The sequence below is a fragment of the Pantherophis guttatus genome, chromosome 2 (assembly GCF_059756535.1).
Source record: "Pantherophis guttatus breed Tessera chromosome 2, ASM5975653v1, whole genome shotgun sequence".
Lineage (NCBI taxonomy): Eukaryota > Metazoa > Chordata > Lepidosauria > Squamata > Colubridae > Pantherophis > Pantherophis guttatus.
The window spans coordinates 175973037-175985455 of NC_142064.1; the positions used below are offsets into that span (position 1 = coordinate 175973037).

Here is a 12419-nt window from a genome sequence, read left to right on the forward strand (position 1 = left end):
ACAATTAATTAGTGGAATAATTTGCCTCCAGAAGTTGTGAATGCTCCAACATTGGAAGTTTTTAAGAAGATGTTGGATAACTATCTGTCTGAAGTGGTGTAGGGTTTTCTGCCTAAGCAGGGGGTTGGACTAGAAGACCTCCAAGGCCCCTTCCAACTCTGTTATTCTATTCTATTCTATTCTATTCTATTCTATTCTATTCTATTCTATTCTATTCTATTCTATTCTATTCTATTCTATTCTATTCTATTCTATTCTTTCTATTCTATTCTATTCTATTCTATTCTATTCTATTCTATTCTATTCTATTCTATTCTATTGAGAAATTTCCTGACAGTGAGAACAATTAACCAGTGGAAAGGCTTGCCTTCAGAAAGGTTGTAGGTGTCTATCACTGAAGGTTTTTAAGAAGAGATTGGACAACCATTTGAAATGATAGAGTCTCCTGCTTGAGCAGGCGATGGACTATAAGACCTCCAAGGTCCCTTCAAACTCTGTTATTCATTTATTTGGGAGAACTTCGGTAGTGGGTCTAGAAAAGTCAATATGATTTCAATCAAACTCTCAGTTTCAGGGGAATGTTAAGATGGGAAAAAGGGAAAGGGAAAGGATTGAACATAATCTTGATAGCTTCTGTTTCTAATCATAATTAATAGTTCTCTAGGGGAGAGATGTTGAAATAATCAGCATTCAGCATTTTTTACTACTCTCTTGAGCATGAACAATAAAAGTATTCAGTGATGTCTATGGTGCACAGAATAACATAATATTAAAAGGTTTGCTTGAAAAATATTGGCTGTTCAAATTCATTTGCTTATTATAATGTGTACCACACTCATCCAGCTAACTTTCCATGATATTTATGGTAATTTAAGAGAAAACAAAGATTTTCCTCCTCCACCATTCCCCAATTCCTTCTATTAGCCATTTAGCTTTCATATGAGAGGAACAAGCTAGGTATATACTATATTTGAGAGACAATCTGTTTCTCAAACTTCAGTGATGCCTTTATGTCCTTTAAAGCCATAAAATCTCTGCAGATGCCATTAACATCATTTTGTGGCAATATTCTGTCGTAAGATATTCTTAGGATGAAAGACTGGAATTATCAGAAGAACGATCTACCAAATGTTCAATGAACTTATGTGGCATCCCCACTTCCTGGAATAAAACTAATAGTTTTGATGAGATTACAGTCGGGCAAGAAATAAATGTATATCTTAATTCATTTTAATTATTCAATTTTAATCTGTATATCCCCAGGGACTGTCAAAAATATTGCACTGCCTGTTGTGGACATGAACAGGCAAAGTTTGTGTGTGTGTGTGTGTGTGTGTGTGTTTGTAATAATATAGCAGAATGACCTTGCGAGTCCAGAGGAAGAGGTCCAAACTAACAACAGTCAGACAAGTAATAACTGGGTCCACAGAAGGAATGAGACTGTAGCAAACATCTCAGAAGGGATTCTTCTTAGCTTTTTGGAATATAAGGTGAGGGGGGCATAGGGATTTACTTTTAGACTTGCAAATTCCCATTAATGTAATCTTACAAGAAAGTTAGGGGTAATACTTCTGATTGTGTTTTCTTGTCTAAATTACCAGGCAAGTCTGATGGGGAAACCACAGCAGCAAATGCTTCCATTTTGCCTGCATATGACTGACTTACACATTTAAAATAAATTTGTATTAAATGTTTAACGAATATAAAACCTAACACAACTAACATAGAGTAAAAGCAGGAAAGAAAGGGGGAAAAAAAAGAAAGTCAAAGTACAGAAAAAATAAAAAATAAAAAAAATAAAAAAAGAAGAGGATTTGTTAAATGTAATGTAAATTCCTCCTGTTAAACTTACTCAGCTGATTCACAACTGAGAACCTCCAGTTTTAAGTAGTTGACAGAAAATGACAGATATTTGCTAGATTAATGAAAAGAAACTCATTCTCCCTCTTCTATGAGCTATGTCAGCCTTGATTTCTGACTTAACCTCTAACATTCTTTTCAATCAGGCTGTGCAGATCTATGTGAATTCCTTTTCCTTCATGAAGGTTTGACTGACAAATCGCACAAAACTTTTGCTCCAAAGAGCACCTTTGCAGAAGCCTCATCTAGATTAAGTGCTCAGAGGAGCAATAAAAAAAAGCAAACACATGAATGGTGTGAATGGGTTTTAATGTCTTTAATGTTTTAAATTTTTAAGTGTTTTTATAGTGATTTTTTGAGTGTATTGTGAGCCGCCCTGGGTCTTCGGAGAGGGGTGGCATATAAATTGAATAAATAAATAAATAAAATAAATAAATAAACACCTTCACGGAGGTATACTGCATTTACCTTTTTACCTCGATAAGAATCACTGCATCATCTTTGCAGTGTGAAACGTCTCAGCAAAGCACATCAAATCCACTTTACATGTGGATAATCCGCATTATTTTGGTTGGGAGGAACAAATGAGAAAAGCATGAAATTCCCTTCAATCTGCCCCTCATCCTCCTCTATGCCAGATTTTTGAATTTCAGGCACACTACTGCGTCTGATTCTAAGCATGTCTAAGTCGAAATACTGGAATGCTGTATGGAAGTCGAATACTGGAACCATTATAGTCGATGTCATGGTCATTTGTATGGATTTTACAAGTCTGTCAGGTTTTTTTCCATCTCTACGCAAGACCATAGATTTCATCCATGTAAGAAGCTTTTTTAAAAAAGGACCAGAATTACAGTTTTCTATCTACCTAATAGATAATAACTGGTGATATTCATTTTTGCTTAATTTAAATAAAAAAGCAAATGGAAGGGAAAGAATACAAAGAAAAAGAAGGGAAACAATATTGACTGAGTCGTGTTAATGATTCCTACAGTGTTTGTGAAACAGACCTCTTACTAATGAAGGTTCACGAGGTGCAAAATTGTCAAGGAATACAAAATTGCAAAGCCAACAAAGGTGAAGGAAAGAGGTAGTTGATAAAGGGAATTAGTTAAAGATGTAGTTGATAAAGATCAGATGGGCTCTGTTATTGTTCATTTGGAAATCTGTTTAGCATGTTCCTGAAAAATGCTTCCAGATAAGGAAGGAAGCTTGTTGTGATGGCGGTCTATACTATTAAAATTCTTGTTCCTTAAACTGGCCAAAATGGTGCATCACAGCACAGCAATTTTTGAAGGTATCTCAAATAAGTTAATTTACAGAATCTGTCCAAAATCTGTGACCCATGACTCCCAAGGGACTGAAAATTGAGAAAGTCATAGCTGCTTTAGTGTTACAAGCTCTGCTGCTGTTTCAGCTCTGCTGGGCTGCTGCTGCTGTTACATGAAGTTCATTTTGAATGTTCTGTGACTGTTTCCCAGCCACTCTCAAAATCCCTTGCTCCCTCTCCCACCCAGCAGGACCAACTTGCCTGCCTGCTGGGAAGGGAAGCAGGAAGAGAGGAACAGGGAGGTAGTTACCCTTGTAGGGTTCTTGGCCTACACCACATCCATTGCATCCTACGTGTTCCCCCAACTCCAACCCCCTACTCCAGGGAAGGAAGGAAGGAAGGAAGGAAGGAAGGAAGGAAGGAAGGAAGGAAGGAAGGAAGGAAGGAAGGAAGATTTCTGATGCTCCCTGCTAGCTTTCCACAAGGAAATTCAATAGAGAAGGTGGCAGAAAGATGAAGCTGCTGTCACTTTCACTGCTTTTTTTGCAGTGGTCTGTGGTCATTCTGTTTCTCTGTTTAGGTAAGAAATGTTTCTGAAAGGTTGACCTAATGGAGCAAGGGCTGTTATCTACCTGGCAAAGGGAAGACTCTGGGTTGTACGCCATTCTATTGAAATCTACTTTTTAATATTATAAAGAATAAGGTGTAAATTTCACAAACTAAAACAGCAGGGTGATCTTTGTGGAGCTATGAGCAACAGGAATAGCTCACATTTAAATAGTGGCAAACAACTCAGTGGCAAAAAAAAAAAAGAGCCAGCTTTGAACACAGAAGCACAGTAAGACTGCCTTCAATCTCTGACATAGGGCTTGGAAATCTTCTGCTAGAGATCATAAAAATTGTTGTCAATCAATGTCAACACTATCCAACTAGCTGAACCAATGATCTGAGTTATTATCAGGTAGTCATGATTTGGCATTTGGAAGAACTCAAAGATGAGAACACTGAGTTGCAAAAGTTGTTACCTTTTTCTCCAAGCTTATTATATAGTCGTTTCGGGGACTTAAGGCAAAGAATAACACTCATTGCTCTCCAATCAGTGCTTTGGATCATGGACAATGCTTTTTGCCAGTAATCCAGGAAGCAAAGAGATTTCAGTGGATTTTGTGAGACTTGGAAGGAGACAGCACTGGATCATTGCTTGGGGAAAAAAAACATGGTCACTAAATACTTCCCTGTTGCTCCACGTCTATCATCCATTTCTGTCCTTTAGATTTTTTATGATGTGCTATTTATTTTAACTTTGCAGTCCCTGCATGGATTTCTCTCAAAATTTGCCCATTTCTTGCACAAATATTTCACATTTGTGACCCACATTTATACAGGTTGCTAAAAAAAATAGTCCTTATCTTGCAAACAAAACAGAATCAAACCACTGTCCATTTTAATTTGAATGTGGGGGAGATGCTGAGGTCAGGGTATGTTTGATACCATTTTAGTTGCATAGAGATTTTTTGATTATGGGAAACTACTAAGTAAGTCCTTGTCATGGTTCTGGCTCTATTTGTATATGCATTTTCCTGCAGAGGGCTGTTAATGCACTGTGTGAATTCTTTTCATTGTGTTATTTGAACCATATGATAAAAAAGGGGGAAAAGCTGTTTCTACAGCCACCCAAGCACATTCTGCTATTTGAACTGAGAATAGAAGCTTTCAGTGTTGATGGTGCAATTTTAGATAAAACATGCTTATACGATTTACTATAAGCCATATGTTAACATTTGCACAAAATGGCATACCTTCTGAAAAAAGACAGTCTTTTAGTGAGGCTTTTCTGTTTGCTTGAATTTTTTCTTCTTTTTTCTTTTTTCTTTTGGTATTCCTGTCTTGGGATGATCATGGTAACATTCATAATTCAAGGAACTGTAAAACCTGCTGGAAATTTTGTGTTATGGCACTGATTATTGTGTTCCTCAGCTTTGAAAAAATTATACACAACTCCTAGACACCAAGAGAAAGCCTTCCCATCCTGTATAAATGCCATAGCTTCAGGAGCAAAATTCAGTTTTTGTTCAAGTAATAAATATATCATGTGCTGCCTCATTTGGGGCTTTACAAGAGTCTTTAGTAGCTGTTAACTTCCTACAGAAATGCTTGTTTTATTTATTCATTAGATTGATAATGTGTGTTTCCTCTTAAGTGCTCAAGATACAGCACTTATAACATTCCTCTTCCAGTTTTATCCCAACAACAACTTTGTGAAGTAACTTGGGCTGATAGACAATGATTAAAGTTCCCTAATTAACTTCCATGATTGAGAGTCCTACTTTTATTCCAGAACGCTAAACACATTTTCACACTGACTTTCTATATTTGATGTTTATAGATTATATAGACCCATTCATTAATTCTCTATGTTCTCTCAGTTTGGGGAAGACAGTGATGAATTTGCATATAATCCTATTTCAGCATTCCTTGTTTATTTCAAATTACTACATATCCATGCTTGTTAGTACATCCAAGTGTTCACCTCCACTTTGCTATGTGTTTGGAAGGTAAACCATACTTACTGCTCTTCACCATGAAGCAGGAGTGTAGATAAAACAAATAAATAGACAAGCAGATAAAACTTGTGGATCAAAGTCATTTTAAGACGTGAAATTCTAAATCCAGGGAATTCTGGGAGTTGGAGTCCATATATCTTAAAGCTGCTGAGGCTGAGAAATATTTCTCTACAGGTCCCCTCTTGACTTCTCATGGAGCTTACACATTCTGGCCTATCGAGGCAACCTGGACATTTCTGCCCCTTGCTTTCCATAACTGTTAGGCCCCATTCTCTGTGGTAGATGGAGCAGCCACTACCTGGAGGTTCAGGGACTCCACAAGTGGGACCCATGGGAAGGAAAAGCTTCATATTTCACCTCTGCACTCCTACTAGTAACACGATTGATATTAGTAAAAAGATTCTACTTTGTACTAGGCACGATTGCTGTTTGCACATGCAATCAGTGTATGGGATGATGGGATGAAAGCATAGGATTAGATATTCCCCCCCCCCCCTATGCTGGAATTTCCTCCCCATATGCTGAAGTTGCAGAGCAAATCCTAAAGGTAAAGATTTTTTTTTCCCAATCAAAGTTGATTCCAGGCAATTTCATGGACACATCTGTCACGTAGCTTTATTGAGCAACATTTGAAAGTGGTTTCTTACTGCTTCTGCAGGGATGTCTCTTGATTTCCCTGCCTACTTTATAGATTTGGGGTTTTCCAGGTGATCTCTCATTCAATTTAGATGAACTTTTTTGAGATAATTCAACATTGGCTATGTCAGGGGTCATCAACCTGCGGCTCCGGAGCCGCATGCGGCTCTTTGGGCCCTCTGCTGTGGCTCCCTGTCACATTGGCTGGCCCCGCTCCTCACCCTCCCCTCCCAGTCACTCCTCGCCTGGTTTGAGAAGGTAAGGACGACGGGGGATAGAGAAGCGGCCAGGGCAGAGACAGAGAGATACAGAGAAAGGGGGAGAGAGAGAGACATAGAGAGATACAGAGAGAGAGGGAGGGGGGATGGGAGGGGGAAGGGAGGGAGAGGGGGAGAGAGAGATATGTCAAAAGGATTTTGTGGTTCCTGGTGTTTTTTAACAACTGGTTCTCTTCCCTAATGACAGGTAGGCGTGGCTAGGGGGGTCATATGACTGGCGGGAGTGGGTGACATCGAGTTGGCCATGCCCACTCAGGTTTTGTGGCTCCCAGTGTTTTCTTTTCTGTGGGAAACGGAGTATTTAAGTATTTAAGTATTTATCTCTGAGTATTTAAGGTTGCAGAGCCCTGGGCTAAGTATTATCACTTTTGTTGGCTTACAAATCCCACATTGTGGCCGAAATGATTTCCTTGTTAAATCATAAGGATAACATGAAGCCAAGCCCTGGTCTTTTGTTCTACATCTGAAGACCCTCAGACCCTTTTGAATCGGACTTATAACATTGACAGAACAGATCCAAAAAAAGAATTTTATAACTATTCTATAACTCTTTAAAAAGAGTCATTATTTATCCAAAAGCTTTGTTTCCATAGCAAGTTAGGAGAGTTTTCCATTGACCGGCACTTGTGACACTTCCCAAAGCATATCTATAGAATTACATTGGATTTTAGTGTTGGCATATTCATAACAGCACATTGCCCTATTTTATCTTTGTCTCCAGTTATATTAATACAAAACTTTAAAACTGTATCTATTCTTTGACCTCTACTGTATTTTTCCAGTTTATTTGCTGAGATTTTAAAGAATGTTATTTTTTGGGGGGATAAAATATACATTGGATAACCTTTGTTTTAAAATATAAAACCATTACATTATAGTGATATATTTTAAAATAATATGCATAAACATTTTTCAAAGATATGCCAATAAGGCTAGAAAAACTCTAGAATAGTGTTTCTCAACCTTGGCAACTTTAAGACCTGAGGACTTTAACTCCCAGAATTCCTGACAGCTTGGCTGGCTGGAGAATTCTGGGAGTTGAAGTCCAGATGTCCTTAAGTTGCCAAGGTTGAGAAACACTGCTCTAGAACTATCTGTTGTAGTTCCTTATGAGTAATTTCTTATTTACTATGCTATTCACTTTGCTAAATATGCAGATGTACTATAAGTTTTGTATCTCGTGTGTTATCTTAACTCAGAAGTAGGTTGTGTTGTATAAAAATAAGGGACGATTAAAATGCATTTTTTTTTCAAGTTGTAAAGACTTTTGATTTTGGTTACCTTGTTAAACACCTGCTCTGAGTTTAATGTATAAACTATTCTTTCTTTCTTTCTTTCTTTCTTTCTTTCTTTCTTTCTTTCTTTCTTTCTTTCTTTCTTTCTTTCTTTCTTTCTTTCTTTCCTTCTTTCTTTCTTTCTTAGTCCAATTTATATGCTGCCCTTCTCCATAGACTCAGGACGGCTTACAATGCATTATAGCAATAGCCTGCATACTTTTTTGTATATACCTGCTTATTAGGGCTTTCGCCCCCTCCAAGCGGTTCTATACAAAGTTGGCTTATTGCCCCCACAATCCGGGTCCTCAATTTACCTACCTCGAAAGGATGGAAGGCTGAGTCAACCTTGAGCCTGGTGAGATTCGAACTTGCACTAATTGCAGGCAGCTGGCAGCTAAGTGCTAGCACTTTAGTCCGCTGCACCACCAAGGCTTGGTGTCTCAATGATACCAGTTGTATCTTGCTTATGTCAAACATCTACTAATTTCTATTGTTCCAATCATTATATTCACTATTGGTTTTAATATTTAATATATTTGGCAGCAAAGTGATCAATGAAGTGTCACAGACAGTGGAATATTGTAGAATATATATATGCATGGGTTAGTCATTCCTCTACTTTTGCACAAATCATATATTTCATTGTCTATAAATATCCTGAACTAATATGATTCTTTTAAAGATAAATGCGGGTTCTAAAGTATTTTGTGCATGTAATTTAATAAAGATTTTTTTTTTAAAGATTTAACATGGAGTAGCCTAACAAGCTAAGCTGAAGTATCATTTTATTTTGTTAACACAGTAGAATATATGAATCAATGTTATATATTAGCTTTATGGACAGATCATACTTTCAAAGGCATGGCTTGAGCTATACATATTTTTCTTCATATTCTCATATGTATGAATACACACAGAGAGAGATGTTCAGAACTGCTATCATTTAAAAAGGGGAAAATTGTAGTCATAATGGATTCTTCTGGAGTTGTCAAGGAACATAATTTTGACCTACTCCAGATACATGACTCCAGTGCTCTTTTCCTTTATTTTTTTTTTCCTAAACAGTACTAGCCAAAAAAGTGATGATGATTATGAAGATTATACTACCAACAAAACCTGGGTGTTGACTCCCAAAGTCCATGAGAGTGATGTTACTCTCATTTTAAATGGTCTGCTGGAGGGGTATGACAACAAACTGAGACCAGATATAGGAGGTGAGAGTGTTGTTTTATTTATTTATTTATTTTAATGGTAATTAGATGGAAAAAGGAAAAATGTTATCTGTGTAATGTTTTGCAATCGGTGTCTATTGTTAAAAATCAATGTTTTTTTTTAACATATATCTTTAAATTTATATCTTTAAAATGTTACAGCTCACAGTGATTTTGAAATATTAATAGCATCTTATTGTACAATATGTTCATTCATTGATCTAAGGGTCTTGAGTCTAAACAGTAAAGTGGGAATTGGGAATCGGCAGCAAGGTATAAGTTTGAGAAGGATATTATATCACTCTGAACAGTTTGTATCTCAATTGAACTGTATCAAGTAATGCTGTTCATGGCTCAAACCATAGAACCCGGACTTAGCTGGTCAGGCTGTATCTTTGCAAAAGATCCTCTATGCAGGTAAACATTTAACTGAATTTAACAACATGCTTTCAATGGTATTAGACTATAATCATAACATAATGTCTGGGATAGATGAGAATAAGGAATTACGGCAAAAAAAAGATTGTGTTGATCTTACAGCAGTGTGGAAAAATGAAGTCAGCTTTAGCACTAGCACTAGCAATAGTACCTAGACTTATATACTGCTCAAAAAAGTAAAGGGAACACAAGCAGAAGACATCCAAGATCTGAATGAATGAAATAGCCTTATTAAATACTTTGTTCTTTACATAAAGTAGTTTATACACTGCTAAAACAACTAAAGAGAACACAAAACTGAATGTAACGAACAAAGTATTTAATAAGGCTATTTCATTCATTCAGATCTCGGATGTCTTCTGCTTGTGTTCCCTTTACTTTTTTGAGCAGTGTATATTGCTCCATTGTACTTTACAACACTCTCTGAGAGCCAACATATTGCCCCCAACAATTGGGGTCCACATTTTACCGATGTGGATGGATGGAAGACTGAGTCAACCTTGAGCCGGTCAGGATCGAACTCCTTGCAGTGGGCAGAGTCGGCCTGCAGTACTGCACTCTAACCATTCCGCCACCACAGCTTTAAAATGAAAGTTTTATTTAATAAAAAAAAATCAAATAAACAAAAATCCTAAAATTGTCAAGGAAACAGTGCACTAGCATTCTGTATTTGACCTGAAACTTTGGGAAGCCTGTGTTAGCGAAATAGCATGATCATAACAAATTGCTTATCCATATCTTTCAGGGAAGCCACCAAGAACAGAATAAGGAGCCTCTCAGATGATAAACAGGAACTGTTATAATAATCTATTCTAAAAAGATATAAGTAACAGGGGGGTAAAAATAGGGAATGATTATTAACCATCCTAATGTAACAACCATTAGTCAATGCAAAACACATGAGAATGGGGTGAGCTAGGATCTTTGGTTGCTTGAAGCAATGAACAAGGTTTCACTTTCTCCCATTTCATATTCAAAACCAGTATGACTGTCAGATGAATTTACTTCAACACAGTCAGTATCTCAGTGTCTTTCACTATATAAGCTACAACAATGTAGAGAGTCTCTTACATCTAATTCTGCTCTTTGAACCTTGCATTGTTGCTGCTCCCTGGCAATGTGACTTGAACTAACTTCAACCCAGTGGCTGCAGTAAAGCTGGCATTTCTTCATTATAATAGAATGGAAGAGCCTTTGTTTGTAGAAAATCTACTTATATGGTTAAAATCTACTTATGTGGTTGCCCTTCTTTCTGCAGCACGATGCCCTTCTGGGGGTCTACTCTCTGAAGATAACAAAAGGAATTTGGAGCATGGGTAGGGGGTGTTGAAATAGTTTCAAGTGAGTTAACAGTAGCAAAAGAAAAGCCAGAGGTTTCAACTATTTGTGTGTATTTGTTATATTTTATTGTGCATCATCCAGAATCATTGCTGTACATAAAATGGGAAGCTATAGAAATTGTATTTATCTATCTATGTATAAATAAATGAATGGCTTTGTTAATGATAAAAGTCAAAGAGCCCAGTGATAAAATGGGACTAAAGTTAACTATAAAGACCAAATTTGTGACAACAGGTACAATCTTAGATTTGACAATGAAGACTATCTTCACCTTTAAATATTTTTACCACAGTCCGAATAGCATAAGCCCAATAGTCATTGGAGAGATTTAGAATTAAAAGACATCAAGAAATTTGGCTCAACATGGTTTTTAGATAAAGCAAAATCAAAATGTGTAATTAATAGCTATTGGTTAAAGGGACTGAGTAAAATTTGGAATAAATTTGTTAAAATTTTAATTCCAGATATAATTTTCTTAGGGAAGACAATTGAAAATTGGCCGATTAAAACTAATATAAGTCGTGATAGGGTAATGGAAGATGAAAATATACAAATTATAATAGATTGGTTAAAAACTTCAAAAAATGAAAGGAGGAAAAAAGAAATCATTGAAAAATTGAGTTTAGAAAAAATGCAGATAGAAAAATGGACTAAGAAAGTAAGGGACAATTGTTTGATAAGTAGAAGTAAAACTGAATTTGAACATTTAGTATTCGAAATTATGAAAGATGAAATTAGGCTAAAGGGACTCGTTAGTAAGATATATAAGATTATAAATTTTGATGGAAAACCACAAAGGGTGATGAAAATGAATTGGGAAAAAGAACTTAATATTAAAATATCAGATTCAGATTGGAATGTGAATTGGAAGAGTAGAATTATGAAGACTTTATCTGTAAGGATTAAAGAGCATAATTATAAGGTTGTTTGGAAATGGTATTTGACTCCATTAAGATTGTCATTGATGGATAACAAAATTAGTAAACAATGTTGGAGATGTGATATGGAATTAGGGATTTATGAACATATGTGGTACAAATGTGATAAAGTTAAAAAGTTTTGGCAACAATTGGAGAAAATGATATTTGAAATGATGGGGAAAGCAATAATATTGAGACAAGAAACTATATTACTGTTGATAATTAAGGAAACAGAACCAACAAAATATGAGAAAGAATTGATTAGAATTATGATTATAATGGGTAGAATTATAATAGCCAGATATTGGAAATTAAATGTGAATTTTAGAATAGAAGAATGGTATTGTGAAATGTGGAAATTAGCTTTAAACGATAAAATGACATGCGATATTAAAATTAGAAATGGTGACTATAAAGAAGATATTTTGTGGAAAATTTGGAAACTATTTGTGGACTATGCGCTGGGAAAATTGGATGCTTCGGTACCTGTACCCCGAGAACGTGGATTTTAGCGATCATGAGGATATATCCGAAGAACCAAATCTTCCTTTCTTATGTATAGCACAGGGTGAAGTATTGTATATGTTGTTTGTAATGTTATTTTAATAAAAAATAAAAAAATAA

General features: G+C 36.1%; 1 protein-coding gene across 2 annotated transcripts in view; it reads left to right on the plus strand.

Annotated features, from left to right (window-relative positions):
* The window catches only part of GABRG2 (gamma-aminobutyric acid type A receptor subunit gamma2), a 95084-nt gene that overhangs the window by 15182 nt on the left and 67483 nt on the right, over nucleotides 1-12419 (plus strand). For both annotated transcript variants that reach the window (XM_034406292.3, XM_034406285.3), the window contains exon 2: nucleotides 8951-9099. In XM_034406292.3, the coding sequence (XP_034262183.1) occupies nucleotides 8951-9099 (149 nt within the window). The remainder of the gene's footprint in view (nucleotides 1-8950; nucleotides 9100-12419) is intronic.